General features: G+C 49.4%; 1 protein-coding gene and 1 pseudogene across 1 annotated transcript in view; one reads left to right on the forward strand and one right to left on the reverse strand.

The window, feature by feature from the left end:
- The window catches only part of Dnaaf1 (dynein axonemal assembly factor 1), a 19887-nt gene extending 2196 nt beyond the window's left edge, over window positions 1-17691 (forward strand). Inside the window, exons 2-12 of the mRNA XM_031341560.1 lie at window positions 590-725; window positions 2617-2708; window positions 5905-6126; window positions 6228-6394; window positions 8495-8616; window positions 10549-10706; window positions 11165-11419; window positions 14561-14652; window positions 15694-15753; window positions 16441-16831; window positions 17402-17691. Coding sequence (XP_031197420.1) covers window positions 590-725; window positions 2617-2708; window positions 5905-6126; window positions 6228-6394; window positions 8495-8616; window positions 10549-10706; window positions 11165-11419; window positions 14561-14652; window positions 15694-15753; window positions 16441-16831; window positions 17402-17496 — 1790 coding nt within the window. The 3' untranslated portion in view covers window positions 17497-17691. The remainder of the gene's footprint in view (window positions 1-589; window positions 726-2616; window positions 2709-5904; window positions 6127-6227; window positions 6395-8494; window positions 8617-10548; window positions 10707-11164; window positions 11420-14560; window positions 14653-15693; window positions 15754-16440; window positions 16832-17401) is intronic.
- On the reverse strand, window positions 9034-9345 carry LOC116070275 (annotated as a pseudogene).
- Window positions 17692-17730: the final 39 nt, after the last annotated feature.

Genomic DNA, 17730 nt, shown 5'->3' on the forward strand with positions numbered 1-17730 from the left:
AAAAAAAAAAAAAAAAGAGTGCTTGTTACTCTTCCAGAGAACCAGAGAATTTAGTTCTCAGCACCTACAAGGCAGCTCACAACTGCTTGTATAGCTATTTTATAACATTCTTCATGACTTTATAAATGTCATGTCATTTTTAGGCTGATCCTCTATAAAAACTTCACAGGAGAACACAAAAATGTGGACAGAGCTGTTCACTCTGTGTTGTTTGTAACAGCTGGAATCTGTTAGCAATGAGACTATCTTTGAGGGATTGTTTGCAGAGCAGAAAGAATTCTTCTTCTGCCTTGAAAATAATGCACCGGCAGCTTCATCCCCCAGTAGGGATCATTCTCAGGAACATATGTGGGTATAAAAACTAGTTCCACAAAAAGCACAGGTTCCCTTTTACAAAAATCAAAAACATGGCAGCCCAGGTTTGTCTTTTGCTTTGTTTTGGTGTCTCACTCACTTTGTAGCCCAGGCTGACCTCAAACCCAAAACCCAGCAGAGAGGAGATTCTCCTTCCCGCAGCCTCTTGGGTGCTGGGTTTACCATACCTGTCCATGAATTTTTCTTTACAAATTGACACTTTTTTATTTTACAGAAATTAATGAGACCAAGGAAACATGTGTGGGTCCTTGCACAACATCATGCCCAAGCCAGCAGCAACCGAGTGGTGACAATGGGTCAGATGGCTTCTTCGCCCACTCAAGAGCTGGTAGAGATGATCGGGGCCCCAGGTGTGTGCTGTGCAGAACATCGAGCAAGCTACTAAGGAAGGCTCACAGTGATAGCCACTTAGCTCCTTGCACAGCCAGTATCTGAGGAGCCTGCCCAGTTACTACGAGAGCAAGAGAGAAACAGCAGTAGCTCTTTAATAGAAAGAGGAGGAGGTGTTATTTATATTTATTTATGTGGGTGCATGTGTGTGAAGGTAGCCATGGAGGCCAAAAGAAAGTGCTGGGATCCCTAGAGCTAGAATTACAAGTGTCTGTAAGCTCCCTGAAGTGGGCACTGGGAACTTGTCTCATGTCCTCTGCAAGAGAAGCAAACACTCTTAATCACTGAGCCATCTTATCATATGTCCCCTAGTTCTTTTTGGGGGAAAAATGTATTCATCATTAGTGTCAGGGGAGAATATGAAAACAAGTGCACCATGGCACACATATGGAAGTCAAAAGACAGTCTGCAGAGTCCAGGGATCAAGCTCAGCTTTCAGGCTTTAATTTTACCCACTGAGCCATTTTCATCTTCCTTGCCCCTGTATTGAGACAAGGTCTCACTCTATAGCCCATACTGGACTTCCACCTCATGAACCTCCTGCCTCAGTCTCCTGGGTGTTGGCATTACAATTGTGCACTACTGGGGCTGAAGACATGACTCAGCGATTAAGAGTCATGGCTGCCTTTCCAGAGGACCCTGGCTCAATTCCCAGCACCCACATGGCAGCTCATAACTGTTTGTATTCCAGTTCCAGGGGATCCAACACCCTCACACAAACTTTTATGCAAGCAAAGAACCAATGCAGATTAAAAACAAACAAATAGCCGGGCGGTGGTGGTGCACGCCTTTAATCCCAGCACTTGGGAGGCAGAGGCAGGCGGATTTCTGAGTTCAAGGCCAGCCTGGTCTACAGAGTGAGTTCCAGGACAGTCAGGGCTACACAGAAAAACCCTGTCTCAAAAAACCAAACCAACCAACCAAACAAACAAATAAGCAAACAAGCACAAAGGTGCAGGTACCATGCCTGGCTCACACCAGTCTTGTTTATGACACTGCTCAAAGTGTTTTTATCAGACCAGACAGTGCATGGTTTTTTGGTTTTGGTTTTGGTTTTGGTTTTTCAAGACAGGGTTTCTCTGTATAGCCCTGGCTGTCCTGAAACTCACTCTGTAGCCCAGGCTGGCCTCAAACTCAGAAATCTGCCTGCCTCTGCCTCCCAAGTGCTGGGATTAAAGGTGTACACCACCACCGCACGGCAGGTTTTTTTAAAATGCTGAAAGCAACAATATTGGGTAAAGTCCCAAGAGCTATAAAAAATAAAGGAGGAGATGGTGCTGGGATGGTGCAGAGGACCTATTTAAATTAGGATCCCCAGTGTCCATGCAAACACCCAGGCACTTCTCTACAGAGGACTGGAGAGGCTGAGCCAGGCAGGAGGCCTGGGGCTCACTTGCCAGCCAGTCTACCCAAATCAGTAGTCTCCAGGTTCAATGAAAGAGTGAGTTCATAGCTCATAGTTCAAAAGCTATGGCAGATATGATAAAGGAAGACAGCTGGTGTTTACTTCTGGCCTCCGTGTGCCCTTGCACACACACATACACACAAACAGAGCAAAGGAGAAGGGAGGAGGAGGAGGGCCTAATGTGAGGCTTCAGATTGAGAACTTTAGACAGAATGGATGTAGGAAAGAGCCTGAGCAGGTGCCATGGCTCATGGCAGCAATCCCAGTGGTGGCACGGGCAGGAGAGCCACAAGCTTGAGTCCAGCTTGGGTTGCCTAGTGAGTTCCCAGCTGACCTGGGCTCCTGATTGAGACCCTGTCTCCAAACCTAACGGAACCAAATACAAAGCCCTATTTTTTCACAGATGACAAACTGAAATGACCGTCTTGTGTTTTGCTTTCTAACAGGATGACGAAACAGTTCCTTCAAAAGCTCTGCAAGCAGCACAAGCTGTATATCACCCCTGCCCTGAACGACACGCTGTATTTGCATTTTAAGGGTGAGTCCTATTCAAGTCCATAGCCAGTGTCCTGCAGAAAAGGGAGAGCGTGGCTTGCAGAGGTTATCTCTGTGCTCAGATGCTACTCAAGTGGAGCTCAATCTTGACTGAGTCCATAAAGGGGCTGTCTGAGTACAAAGGAGCCACCCCAACTTCTTTGGTTGCTTGATTTTTTTTTCCTTGCAAAATAGGGGATGGAACCCAGAACCTCAAACATGCTAAGCAAGCATACTGCCACCAAGATACAACCCCAGTTAGCCTGCCTCCCCCCAACTTTTTTAAAGATTTTATATTTTATATATGTGAGTACACTGTTGCAGTCTTCAGACACACCAGAAGAGGGCATCAGATCCCATAACAGATGGTTGTGAGCCACCATGTGGTTGCTGGGAATTGAACTCAGGACCTCTGGAAGAACAAATACTCAGTGCCTTTAACCACTGAGGCATCTCTCCAGCCCCGTCTTCCCCTTTTCATTTTGAAACAAGGCTCACCATATTGCTCTTGCTGGCCTTGAACTCACTTTGTAGCCCAGAGGGATCTTGAGCTTTCCATCCTCCTGCCTCACTCAACCAAGTAGCAGGGATTACAGGCCTGTGCTACCAGGCACATAACTAATTAATCACAGTATCTCTCAATCCCTCATTCCTCACCCCCACTCTCTCTCTGCAGTAGGAGCTTGTTATACAGGCCTGGCTAGTCTTGAACTTGTGGCCTTCCTGCCCTAGTCTCCTGAGTGCTGGCAATTCAGGCTCTAGTCAGCACAGCTGGCTCAGGACTGGGCATTTCTTTTATAGCAGTAGGAGCAGTTGTGATCCATGGACTTGGGATAGGTGTGTTGTGAAGGACAGAAAATTAGGGTAGAAGACAAGGGATGAGGGTCTTTAGTTCTCTCTAAATGCATCCTGAAGTACTGAGGTAGTGAGAATGGCATCCTGGGGCTTGGGCTTGGTGTCCAGCCCCACATCTGCATCTAAGCTCAGATTCATGCCCAGGACCATTCTGACCAGTGATGGCCAGGATCTCCAGCTCTCTGTTGGGGCCCAAAGTGAAGTGGCTAAACTGCTCTTATCATCTAGTTATCTGTGTATTTATTTAGGAAATCTTTCCTGAGAGCCTTCCATGCATGGGACTTTCTCAAGGTGCTAGGAATCCAGAGGTGGAGATGGCAAGGATGGCTTAAGAGTCCTGTAAGGTGACACAGGCATGAGTTGAGTGGGCAGCTGTAGGGAGGAGCATGCTGTGCAGGGAGACTCAGACTACACATGCCTAAGAGTTTGGAAGGACGCCCCACCTGTCTCCTCACCCTGCCCCCTCTGAAATTCTCCACCTGCCATCTGAACATAGCAGTTGTTAGAACAGGCCCTGGGGGGCAGAGGCTAAGGGAGAGGGAAGAGGAGGAGCCAGCATGTCAGGCTGAAGTGGATTTAAACAGAGAATGGAACTGGGAGGAGAGGTGCCTACCTCAGTTACGTGTCACTAGTTAATAAATCACCCTGAAACTCAGCAACTTCCAATACATTATCTCACATAAGCTCTAAGGAACAATGGCGAAGAACAATCTGCACATTATTAGCTGGGTAGCTCTGGCTCAGGGTCCCTCTTGAGGTATGGTGGAATTGCCAAGTGCCCTCAATTACCTGAACCCTGGGCTGAGACTGGAAAGTGGCTGTGGGCCACAGCCCCAGTTCCCATGTAAGCCTCTCACTGGCTGCTGGCTCTACCTAGTGCAAGCTGCCAAGAGAAAGAACAAGATGGGAATGGGGTCCCTGTACCAGAAGTGACACATGCCAGGCTTCTGCCTTATCTGTTGTCTCAGGGCCACCCTCTTCTTGTTGTATCACACAAGGGCCTTTGATAAGGTTGGGGATTGGTACAAGGTCAGAATAAAAAAAAATGGGTTGGAGGCCTTTGAGAGGTCAAGGAGAAAAAAATTAACAATGGGACTTAGCAATAAGGATGTTACCGGGACCCCAGCTTCTGCTTGTAGATGGCAGGAACGAAAGAGAGAGGCTGGCTCAAGACTGCTGCTTGAGGAACTGAGGGAGCAAAGGGGCTTTTCCTAGTGAGGAAATGAGTCAAGAACTGGAAGATGGGCCAGAGAGAGAGACCAATGTCAGAGGACAGGAAAAAGACACACAGAGGCACAAAGACCCAGCAGTGACCTAAGAGGGCTTGGATGTGGTTCATACCAGGTGTGAGGCCTTGAGTTCAGTCTCCCATGCTAGAAGTAAAAATATGAGGGGGGTGGCTTTGCAAAGAAAAGCTGTTACTAGCTGGGCATGCTGGTACGTACCTTTAATCCCAACACTTGGGAGGCAGAGGCAGTCAGATCTTTCCAAGTTCTAGGCAAGCCTGGTCTACATAGTAAATTCCAAAATAGCCAGGACTACATACAGCAATGGTTCTCAATCCTTTTGGGAGTGTCAAGCGACCCTTTCACAGAGGTAGACTATGACCACTGGAAAACACAGGTATTTATATTACAATTCATAACAGTAGCAAAATTATACTTACGGAGTAGCAATGAAAATAATTTTATGGTTGGGGGATCATCACAACATGAGGAACTGTGTTAGAGGGTCTTAGCACTGGGAAGCTTTAGAACCACTGACATAGAGAGGCCCAGACGCAAAAAACTAAAACAAAAAACATCTTAGAAAAACAAAAAGAAACAGAGAAAGAAGGAAGGAAAGAAAGAAAGAATGAAAGAAAGAAGGAAAGAAAAGAAAGTAAGAAAGAAACAAAGAGGCAAAGGGAGGAAAGAAATGTGGGTTCCTTAATCTCTCAATCCCAAAACTGAGGTGCCAGCTGATTGTGTCTACTGAGAGCTGCTTCCAAATTCACAGATGGAGACTTCTGTCTAGCTTGTGACCTCAGTCTATAGCCCAAGGTAGTCCTGAACTTGTGATCTTCTTGACATAGCCTCTAGGGAGCTGAGATCACTGGTGTGTGCCACTATGCCAGGCAATCTCTATAAATGGGCACTAATGTCATTGTGCAGGCCCCACCCTCATAAACTCCTCACACAGACACCCACACACCCCGCAAGGCTCCTTCTCTTAACTCCCTGGAGGTAATGTCCTTCAACATCAGAATTTGCAGAGCCAAACATGCAGCCTCTGCCATCAGGCAGAGCCAGGAGTGTCCAGGCTCCTCTAAGCACCCTGGAGCCTGACCAGCCCCTCTCTACCAGGCTTTGACCGCATTGAGAACCTGGAGGAGTACACAGGCCTGCGCTGCCTCTGGCTGGAGTGCAATGGCATCCAGAGGATCGAGAATTTGCAGGCCCAGAGCGAGCTGCGCTGCCTCTTCCTGCAAGTGAACCTGTTGCACAAGATCGAGAACCTGGAGCCGCTCCAGAAGCTGGACGCTCTCAACCTGAGCAACAACTACATCAAGACCATCGAGAACCTCTGTAAGCTTAGCAGCCCTGGCCGCACCATATCCCAGCTAAAATTCTAGAGTGTGGCCAGGAGTGTGTGGCACCGATGCTCACTTGTGCTGCCTCCCCTCCAGCCTGCCTCCCTGTCCTGAATACGCTGCAAATGGCCCACAACCACCTGGAGACGGTGGCAGACATTGAGCACCTCAGAGAGTGTCTGCGACTCTGTGTCCTCGACCTCTCCCACAACAGGCTGAGTGACCCCGAGATCCTGAGTGTGCTTGAGAGCATGCCCTGTCTGGTAAGTACATGTCACAGCATGCTTCAGGGTATGCTTCAGAAACATCACTCTCCCTCCTTCCCTTCCCTCTTCCTCTTCCCTCACTCTATCCCTCTCTTCTCTCCTCCTCTTTCCTCCCTCCCTCCCTTCTCCTCTTCTCTCCCTCCTTCCCTCCTTCCCTTCCCTCCCCGTTCTCCTTCCTTCCCTCCTTCCCTAGAGCTCTGGTTACCTCATCAGCATGCAGATTGTTCAGAGACACAATCTTCTCTTGGACAAAAGCATAGTGGGCCCAGAGCTTGGTTGGGCTGCACCTCTGAACATTCTTGGATTAGAATGGGCAGGACAGGGTGTGCCTTCTTTGTCTCCATATAACTTTTCTGGATGAAATCCCTGGGTACCAGTGAACGCTGGCATGCGAGTCTCATGTACCCCTAGCTTTGTACTGATCACTTAGCTAGTAGTGGAGGCCACTCCCACTGTTTTGGGGTTTGGATTTTGTGTAGCCCAGACTGGCCTTGAACTCACTTGCTGTGTTGAGAAGAGTGACCTTGACTTCTCCTGACTTTGTGTCTCAAGTGCTGGGAATATCTGTGCACCTGTACACCAGTTAAAACTGGTTTACCTGACCATTTTTTGTGATGTTTTACCTCCAACACTACAATGCAGCCCTACATTTGGAATACTTTTCTGCTTCCTGCTGTAAACCTTGAAAACACAGCAAGGGCAGTGAAGGAGCCATGACACCAGAGCACCGTGTGATGGTTTGAATAGGAATGGCCCCCATAGACTCATATATTTGAATGCTTGTTCATCAGGGAGTGGCACTACTTGACAGGGATTAGAAGGTGTGGCCTTTTGGGAGTAGCTATGGTCTCATTGGTGTACTTTGGGGTTTCAAATGCTCATGTCAGGCCCAGTGTCTCTATTCTTGATGCATGGGGATCCAGATGTAGAATTCTCCAGCATTGTCATATCTGCCCGCATATTGCCATAATGACAATGGACCAAATCTCTGGAATTTTAAGCAAGCCTCAATTCAATGCTCTTCTTTATAAGAGCTGCATGGTCATGGTGTCTCTTCACAACAACAGAATACTGACTAAGACACATTCATTTGTATCTAATATAGATATATTTCCCCAGCAACATAAGCCAGTTTAGATATGAAAAGTATCTGGTATGATCAGGCAAACAGATTGCAAAACCATTCTTATTAGCCCACTGAGCTTCCTCAGGCAGAGGCTAGAAGGTGCACATCTGGCCAGGGGAGAGGGGCGCTGCCATGGCTGGGTCAACTTTCCTTTCTGTACTCCTATCCCCAGGGGCCCTGGCACCCATCGGGAAAGGCCTCTCTTGGAGGCCTGTACATCCAACCCAGTTGGTGCCTCTTTGTATGTTTTGTTATTGTTTGCTTGTTTGTTTGTTTGTTTTGAGACAAGGTCTCATGTGGCTGACTAAGCTTGACCCCATTCAGACATTAATTCTTATCTGTTAACCTGCAAATATTTTCTTGAAATGTGTCTCAGGTAGGAAGAACCAGAAACAAATTAGATCAAAGTGTGCTTCAGTAAGAGATATTGAGAAAAGAAGCTAATAGAACCACTGAGCTGGGAAGGGCTTTGGGGAATTCTCTCCAGATTAGCTGCAGAGGAAGCTTCCAGGAGAGAAAAGAGGGTGACTGGGCAGCCCCAGGGGCTCAGCACAGGAGACCTCCTCGTGGTCTTATCTCCGCACCAGGACACGGCACCGGCACTTCGTTTTGCTCAAGAAAATTAATTGTGTTGTTATTCTGAGTGCACGTGATATGATGATGATATCTTATTTTATTATTACTAACACTGTGGTGTGTATGCATGTGCACATGCGCATTCATGCCTGGTATGTGTGTATGTATATGTATGTGTGGTACATGTAGTGTTTATGTGTATGTAGGCATAAATATTTTGGGCAGGGAATGCATGTAGAGGTGAGAGGACATCAGGAGTTGGTTCTCTCCTTCTACCATGTAGTCAGTTCTAGGGACTGAACTCAGGTCGTCAGCCTTGGCAGCGAGTGCTTTTACCCACAGGCCCTGATTGTCTGGCTTTGATAATCAGTTTGGCCCTGCATGTTGCTTTGCAGCGTGTGCTGAACCTGATGGGAAACCCAGTGACCAAACACATCCCTAACTACCGCAGGACGATCACTGTTCGTCTGAAGCAGTTGACCTATCTGGATGACAGACCAGTTTTCCCCAAGGACAGGTAAGAGAGGACCTGGGTCACGTGTGTTTGAATGCTTGTAGTTAGACTTTCAAGTTTTCTGATTTTTGAGAAGTTTCACACATCAGTAAGTACCCTCTGGACCCCATTAATGGCACCATCACTGCCGGCCACAGAACAGGGGCACTTGCACACAGAATCTTTCCTTTTTTTTTTTTTTTTTTTTTTAAGATTTACTTATTTTATATACATCAGTACACTGTAGCTGTCTTCAAACACCAGAAGAGGGCATCAGATCCCATTACAGATGGTTGTGAGCCACCATGTGGTTGGGAATTGAACTCAGGACCTCTGAAAGAGCAGCCAGTGCTCTTAACCACTGAGCCATCTCTCTAGCTCCATATCATTACTTTTTTTTTTTTTTTTTGTAGGAACGATCTTTTATTGGGGGAGGGTTTATCAATCCTTCTTGGCTGCCGCCTTCCTCATGGCTGCCAGCACTTGCTCAGCTCCTTCCACTTTCTCTTGGCGTGGATGTGTGTGCCCACCCTCTTCTTGATGAACTTGAGTGCGTGCTTGTCCTTGGACACTTTGAGCAACTCCATGGTGCGCCACTCATAGGGCGCGAAGCCGCACACTTCCCAGATCATGTCCTGCATGAACTTGGTGTGCTTTGTGAGGCACCCGCCAGCTGTGTTTTGCCTTGCTGATGTTCTTCGTCACCTTGTGGCCCTTGTTGAGACCCATGGCCATTGGGTACCGCACAGCCATGGCTACTGCTCTCCAATGGCAGCTAGACAGGAAGCTACTTTTTACAATTACTGAGTGTGTGTGTGTGTGTGTGTGTGTGTGTGTACTATGGCACACCTGCTCACACAAGAGGTCAGCTTACACTATGTTGATATGTGTGTGTGTGTGTGTCTGTCTGTCTGTCTGTCTGTCTGTCTGTGTCTATGTCTGTGTCTGTGTGTATGTGTACCATGTATATACAGCTGCCTGGTGAGGCCAAAAGAGGGCATGAGATCCCCTGGAGCTGGAGTTACAGGCAATTGGGAGTCACCTAATGTGGGTGCTGGGATCTGAATTCTTATCCTCTAAAGAGCAGCAAGCATTCTCAACCACTGAACCACTGAACCATCTCCAGCTTCTGAATTGTGAAGAAATGAATGAGTTCAGGGGCTGAGGAGATAGCTCAGTCAGTAAAGTGCTTCCCTCATAAGCATGACAACTTAAATTTGGCTCCAGAACCCACATGAAAAGCTGGGCACTGTGGCAGGCGCCTGCCATCACAGCTCCGGAGCAGTGGAGACTATTCCTGGAATGCACTGGCCAACCAGCCTAGCCTACTCAGGGGGCTTCAGGTCCCAGGAAGAGACCCCACCTCAAAAACAAGGTGGATGGTGCCTGAAGAGGAAAGACACCATGGTCATGCTCTGGCCTCCATGCACACATTCATACATGTACATCTGCACACACATGTACAGACAGCCATAAGACCAAGGAACGAACAAATTTGGCCAGACAGTGTATGTTTATAATTTTCTTTTAACCTTTACGAGTTGTAGGGAGCCTGATAGAGAGATGGCTCAGAGGTTGAGAACATTTGCTGTTCTTGCTGGGTTCCCAACACAACTTATAACTACCTCTAATTCCAGCTCCAGGTGATTCAATGCCCTCTTCTGGATTCTGATGTCACCTGCATTCTTATGGTATACATAAAATGAAATAGAACTTAAAAAATTAATTAACTAATTAATAGAAATAAATTAACTCTTTAAGTAAAAGAGTTAATTGAGCCCTATATCCTCCTCCTGTGTCCCTTCCCTACCCACTTCCCTGCCTCCCTGGGTCTCACACTTCCTGGAACTTGTTATTTAGCCTCGGCTGGCCTCGAACTCATGGCACTGTTCCTGCTCAGATATAGACAGCAGTGCCCACATCCAGCCCCCAGGTCTGTCCTTTGTCCTTCCCTAGGGCGTGTGCAGAGGCCTGGGCCAGAGGGGGGTATGCTGCTGAAAAGGAAGAGCGTCGCCAGTGGGAGAGCAAGGAACACAAGAAGATAACAGACAGCCTGGAAGCCTTGGCCATGATTAAGCGGCGGGCTGAGGAACGGAAGAAGGCAAGAGACAGAGGTGTGCCTTAGATCACTGCTGCACAAGCTGCAGAGTGTGACCCCTTTCACACGACCCTAGGAAACATGCAAAGGTCAGACATTGCAGATGGAGCAGAGAGAAATTCATGTCAGAATGGTTCTTTGGTGGACATACAGTTCTCTCATTAATGAGGAACACTGATATGCATGCTAGTGGAATGGATGTACACAGGTTTTACATAAAGAATTAAACCCTGTATATGTGTATACGGTGTAGTGTAGTGGGCACAGACATGTTGGGTGGGGTTAGAGCCTTTAACAGATTCCTGGGCCCTTCCTGAGACCAGGGCTTGTCAGCAGCTGTCAGCCTGTGTGACCCTGGGGCCATACTCAAAATTATCTTTATCAGCAAGACTACTTTCCAGTCAATGGCACATCCTTGTACCAGCCCAGCCTTAGGCAGAGCTCCAACTTCAACTCTAGACTTTACTTCTCTAGGGGAGACACCCCTGCCGGACAGTGAGGAGAGTATCCCCACCAGCTCAGAGGCGGAGGAAAAGCCACCCATGGGGGAAACCCAGAAGAAGATGGAGTTGTTTGTGAAGGAGAGCTTTGAAGCCAAAGATGAACTGTTTCCAGACAAGACAGGAGAAGAGGAACTGCCTGTGGTGGTGGTGAATGGGGCGGTGGAAGATCCAGACCTGTCTGGGAGCCTAGTTCACACCCAGACACCTGTGGTGGTCACTCCTGAAGGTAAGGCATCTGAGACCAAAGAGGACAGACAGCCCCTGACCCTGCACACAGCTATGACCCCTGGCTCTGCACACAGCTAGGGCCCCTGGCTGCGCACAGCTATGATCCCTGACCCTGCACACAGCTATGGCTGCTGACCCTGCACACAGCTATGATCCATGGCTCTGCACACAGCTAGGACCCCTGACCCTGCCCATAGCTATGACCCCTGGCTGTACACAGCTATGACCCCTGGCTGTGCACAGCTATGACCCCTGACCCTGCACACAGCTAGGGCCCCTGACCCTGCACACAGCTAGGGTCCCTGACCCTGCACACAGCTAGGGCCCCTGACCCTGCACACAGCTAGGGCCCCTGACCCTGCACACAGCTATGGCTCTGACCCTGCACACAGCTAGGGCCCTGACCCTGTACATCTATGGCTCTGACCCTGCACACAGCTAGGGCCCCTGACCCTGCACCCAGCTAAGGCCCCTGACCCTGCACCCAGCTAGGGCCCCTGACCCTGCACACAGCTAGGGCCCTTGACCCTGCACACAGCTAGGGCCCCTGACCCTGCACACAGCTAGGGCCCCTGACCCTGCACATAGCTAGGATCCCTGACCCTGCACACAGCTATGGCTCTGACCCTGCACACAGCTAGGGCCCCTGACCCTGCACATCTATGGCTCAGACTATGAATCCACTGCTATGGTTCTCTTGCTAGAGATCAGGTTCTTGGGAAATCTTAATTCCAAGGGAGAAGAGTGCACCTTTGGAAACACATCACATTGAAACCAGATGAAATGATAATAGGCACCAGAGAAAGCTATTGGCAGGCTATTTGCCTTAAGCCAGTGGGTCATTCTGAATCAATAGAAGGAGCGGTGATGTTTTCCTCTGGGTTTTGGATGGGGCTGTCCCAGCCAAGTGTGTTTTGACACTCACTGCACAAAAGGAACAGTGCACTCAAACCAACAAGCTCTCAGGACCGGCTCACAGCCCAGGGAGGCCACTATCATTATAAATGGTAGACTCATTAAAAATGTAGAGCTGGAGAGACAGACAGGTAGATCTCTGGAACTCTCTGACCAGCCAACCTGGCTTTATCCATGAGCCCCAGGTCCTAGGAGACCCTGTTCTAGTTTGCTTTCTGTTGCTGTGATAAAACACTCTTAAAAAAATCAAATAGGGAGGGAAAGGGTTTACCCAGCTTACACTTCCAAGCTATAACCATCCCTGAGGATGTCAAGGCAGGAACTCAAGCAAGAAATATAGAGGGACACTGCTTGCTGGCTTGGTCTCTGGCCTGTGCTCAACTAGCTTCCTTATATAGTTCAGGGCCACCTGCCCAGAGAATGGTGCTTTGCAGTGTAGGCTGGGTCCTCCTACACCAATTAGGAATCAAGACAGCCCCTCAGAGACATGCCTCCAGGCCTGTCTGATCTAGACAGTCTTTCACTTTAGGCTTCCCTCTCAGATGACTCTAGGCTATAGTTACTGATAGGTAACCCAAGAGTTACCCAGGATAACACAGGAGGTGGCTTGGGATGGCTTGTGTGTGCACAGGGCCATGGACAACATTCAGAGCCCCAACCTGGGAGGGTGTGAGGTCTGGCCCAGAAAGTAGGCCCTCCTGCTGGAAGTGCTGTATTCTCACTAAGGATTAGGTGTCAGGGTTGCAAGAATTGCCCTGCAAGTGAAGGGGGCTGGGCAGGGCAGGGCAGAGCCTTAGCAACCCGCCCATCTGGACCTTATTTCAGTCTCAAGTCCACACTGCCAAATGCCAAAGGTTTGAACTAAGAACATCCACCTGTCTTTGTTCTGCAATATCTTCAAAATCCCCCGAATATCCAAGTCCTTTACAGGATATGTGGGCTTGGTAGGAGTGGGGGCAGGAGTACCTATAGCTGTTCCCAGGACCTTCAGGTTAGTGGTTCCAGTGTGGGGACTCAGGTATCCCAGGTTTAAGAGAGGCAGGGAATACAGGATAGAGTGCATCGAGAGGCATGCAAGGGCAGTCTAGAGAGAAGAGTGAGGCAGGCAGGGAGCTCAGGTATCCCAGGCTGTATGTGAAGCAAGAGAGGCAGGAGCCAGGTAGAAGTGGTACTAGCACAAGCCTTAAATAGGGAGGCAGAGGTGGGTGGATATCTGAGTTCAAAGCCAGTCTGGTCAACAGATTGAGTTTCAGATCAGCCAGGGCTGCACAGAGGAAACCCTGTCTCAAAACAAGACAAATCAAAAAAGGAGAGAGAGGGCTCAGGGGTGGGTTCTGGAAAGCCACAGCCAAGAGAGACCTGCTTTTGGTGCCCTGCCATGTGTGCTCATCAGCTATGCTGTGGTTTTTCTGGGTTTGATGGGGTTCTGTGCCAGAATGTTGTGTAGGCACATGCCTTGCTTTGGTTGTTGCAACCAACTAGTAAAGGCTTGCTGTCTCTAGCTCAGGGCACATGGAAGGTGAATTGACAGACCCTTAGCTTGCCTGCCTTTAGCTTCTGGGAGCAGGTTTCTGTTCAGCAAGTGTCTTGCTTGTCCTATCGCTTTCCACACATGGATGTTCTGTAGCTGGTATTTGAAGGCACCCAGCTCCTGTGTTCCACATGTGAGGCTACCTCACCACCTCCAATAGACATGTCACAAATGGATCTGCAGGTCAAGATAGACTTCCTGGCTCAGCCACTCCTGTGTGCCCAGCTGAGGTGGCAGTGTGAGTGGATAGACCACACAGGGACAAGGCTTAGGAACTTGGCAAGGAGGACTCATAATGCTTCTGCCCGTCTAGGTAGCCTTGCTGTGTTAGCTGCCTAACAAGGTCACAGACCCTTACCCTGGAGAGCAGAGAGCAGGCAGCCATGTACTTGGCTGACAGGCAGTGGAGGCTCACAGTGAGGCCTCCACCAGGGCTGGCCTCTCTGGGCCTTGGAATCAGCACTTGTCCTGAGCACATCCCTTTCTTGCTGGGCAGTCAGCCTGTCTTACTTTGGGATTGGCTGCTTCTGCAGTCTCTAGACTCACCTCCTGTCACAATAGGGGCAGTTTCTTCTGGTCTTTCTTTTCCTTTCCCGGAAGGTCAGTCCTTCCACCAAAACCACTATCTTGTCACCCCAGCCTTTGTATCTGAAACCAGTGCTGGGCCAGTAACTTCTCACTGCTCCTCCTCAGAGTCCACTTCTCCAGCGGCAGCTACTGATGAGACCAGAACTGAAGACATAGAGGTCATTGTCCTGGAGACCAAGGAGAAGCTTTTCATCGATGTGAGCAAGGGGCTTCAAGCTGAGGGTGGGGTGATACCTTTGTGGTCCTCACTGTATCAGGGGTCCCCCAGGGAGCAGGTATATCACAGCCAACAAGGCATAACCCCAGCCACCCTGCTGAGACTCAGATGTGGGGGCTGATCCATTTACCTCACCCAGGCTATGAAAGCCATGCTGGATGTTCCAGGGACATTACAGTGCAAAGCAGTTCTGTGGCTAGCCTGAGTCACATTGTATCACTGGAGTCTGCTGGGCCTCACACCCAGTCCGGGGTGGTTCTGGCCACCTCACTGGCTGGTCTCCACTCTGCTTCCTGTTGGCTCACCATGGTGTAATTGTCCAGGATCCCTCTAGCTAATGTTGGGTTATAGCTATGTTTTGCTCCCCAAAGCTCTTCCCATTTGGATGACAGTATAACGTATAATCTCCTGCATACAAGGCATGAGAAAGCACACACTGTCACATTGTCTGGAGAACTGCAATCCAGTGGAGCAATAGTTTGAGAGGCATGCAAACCTGTGTAAACTGGGGCTCACTCTGCCTGCCCAAAGCCTAAGGTTTGAATTGAGAATTAGCCATCCAGGGCACAGTGAAGATGTAGTGGAGTCTGAGACTGCCTTGCTTGAGGCATGGTATGGACAGTGTTCTGAGATAGGCAGTATTTCCATCCCAAAATTACAGAGTAGGAACAGGATAAACAGAGAGGTTAAGCAACTTGCCTAAGACCACACATCTAGGAAACAGTGGTGTGGCTTTCTGATTTTTAGGAGGTACCTGAGGCCCAGACTAATGTCTAACAGGCACTTTTAAGTTTGAGTTCTCTGTGACAGTACAGAGTGTAGAAGTTGTGACAATCTTACTGTGCCTAGCCTACAAACCCTCTTCCATTACCCACACTTGAAGTGCCAGTGTGGTTTTGAGCATGCTGAGGTCTGATGGGCATGGGTGGGAGCTGCTGCTGAGGGGCCTTGGTGACAGTTCCCTGTTGATATTTTCTTCCACTGTGTCTCTAGATGATAATGTGGTCACTGACTCTTTCAGGACCTGCCTGACTTGGAAGATGTTGATGGTACGGGCATGTCTGCAGAAGACCAGACAAAGGTCGGCATCCCCTTTCCTAAAGCCCAGAATGGCATTCTCCTGCCTCTACCTTCCAAGTACTGGGCTTACAGGAGTACATCACCATGCCTTTCCCTTAGAAGCCATTTCTGTCTCCTGAAAATGAACTGCCCTTCTGAGGAAACAGTTCTCTGGTCCCTCCGAGGGCTTACTTCAGCAACTTGGGGGTTCTTCTGCAAGCTGTACTGGTGGCTGCATGAAATGAACTCGGCACATTGTGCCTTATGCTGTGTTCCCACACACGACTCCCTCCCAAACTCATCCACTAAAGCTAGACTTAAGAGGGAAGGAGCACATGGGTGAGGCACCGGACTGCTCCCCAGGCATAACCAGAAGCCAGCAAGCAACTGTCAGACCTGTCCCCAGAGGCTCTTGGAGGGAGCCTCTTCATGAGATCTCATATCCCCAAATAAGCACACTGGCCAATGTCCTGTGGGGACCAAGGCTGTCCAGAATCAAAATCTGAAGAATTGCTGGGGTCTAGGGTGTGACAGAGGCTAGAACCCAGCATTGGTGGGGTGTGGTATATGGTGACTGAAACACAGAGAATCTGCTGGCTGAGGTGTTCATCCTGAGGCCCTGTACCAGCCTGCTTCCTCTGTATCCTGAGTGTGCTTTCCTGCATTGTGACCACGGGAATAACAGACACAGTTCACATTCTCTCACCAGGAAACAAGCATCCCGAAAATCCAGGCCATTTCTAGCTTGAGTGATGACAGTGACCCGGAGCTGGATGAGCTGACCCTCTCTGTGTTTGAGGGCACTCCCATAGGCACCACAGGCGCCCTCTCACACATATTTGCTGTCTCCAAGGACCCCTCAACAGCGGCCATGGTGCCTTTCACAGACATATGTAAGCCAACAGCAACAACAGACTTAGAAACCCAAGGTCAAGACTCTGGCACAGCGTCTTCACATCCCCTCATCCAGGAGCTCGAAGAGGATGAGATGGCAGGAGAGTCAGACCAGCCACTGCCACCCCAAACCTGTACAAGTGACCCCGCCCTTGCCCAGTCTAGTGAAGATGGAGACAGCCAGCTGCCTACAGCCACTCCGCTAGGTAACACTCAATAATATGCTATGTAGGGAGGACTGTAGCTGGTCAAACCTTAGGGAGTGGGTAGCAGATGAGGGTTTCTGCCCATTCCAAGGTCTGGCTGTGGTGTGTCACCTGGTCCCATGGTTCCAGCCCAGAGGCTCTGGAGGAGGAGTCCACAGACTGTAGGGCTGAGTGACAACAACAGCATGGTGCTAATCAGTAGAGGCATGGCTAGCCAGTGGGGGCATGACAGCTTTAGGCCACACACCTGCTGCTGTGTGCAGACACAGGCTGTCTGGGCAGTTAGCACAAACACAAGAGTGCCCCAGGGTTGGGTGTGCATTTTAGGTACTTGCTTTTGGGGTGGCTTTTGCTCCCCATGCTCCCCTCACACAAGGGGACACACACAATACAGCGGGGTGGAGTTTCTGACCTCGTCAGAGGAGAATCTGACTGTCGCTGAGTACCATGCTGACTGTGTAGGTCTTAAAGTGTTTATGTAAGGAGTCTGTGCTAGCCTGGCCTGGCCCAGTGCTCAGCGAGAAGGGCTGCTTTAACCAAGTACTGATTTGTTCTCTCCCAACTCCTCAGGAGATGGAGCCGAGAATGAAACACTGTCTTCGGTGCACCTGGAGGAGCCCAGCACCCGGGTACGCCTGGAAGATATTGAATTTGGCTTGGATTGAACCCCAAGGCAGTCTACACTGTTAGGCTAGCGGTGGTATAGCAGATGTAGGGCACCCTTTCCCGTGTATCATTGCTGGTGTGCTCTGGCAGCCTGCATGGCAGGTGCTATGCAGCTACGCCAGTGTGCCTTGTACCCAACACATCGGTTTCCCCTGGTTACAGATGCCACAAGAACATAAACACTTTAAGACCCACATGGTCAGCGTGTTACTGGGCTGCCAGTCAGGTTCTCT

The sequence above is a fragment of the Mastomys coucha genome, unplaced genomic scaffold (genome assembly GCF_008632895.1).
Source record: "Mastomys coucha isolate ucsf_1 unplaced genomic scaffold, UCSF_Mcou_1 pScaffold22, whole genome shotgun sequence".
Taxonomy (NCBI): domain Eukaryota; kingdom Metazoa; phylum Chordata; class Mammalia; order Rodentia; family Muridae; genus Mastomys; species Mastomys coucha.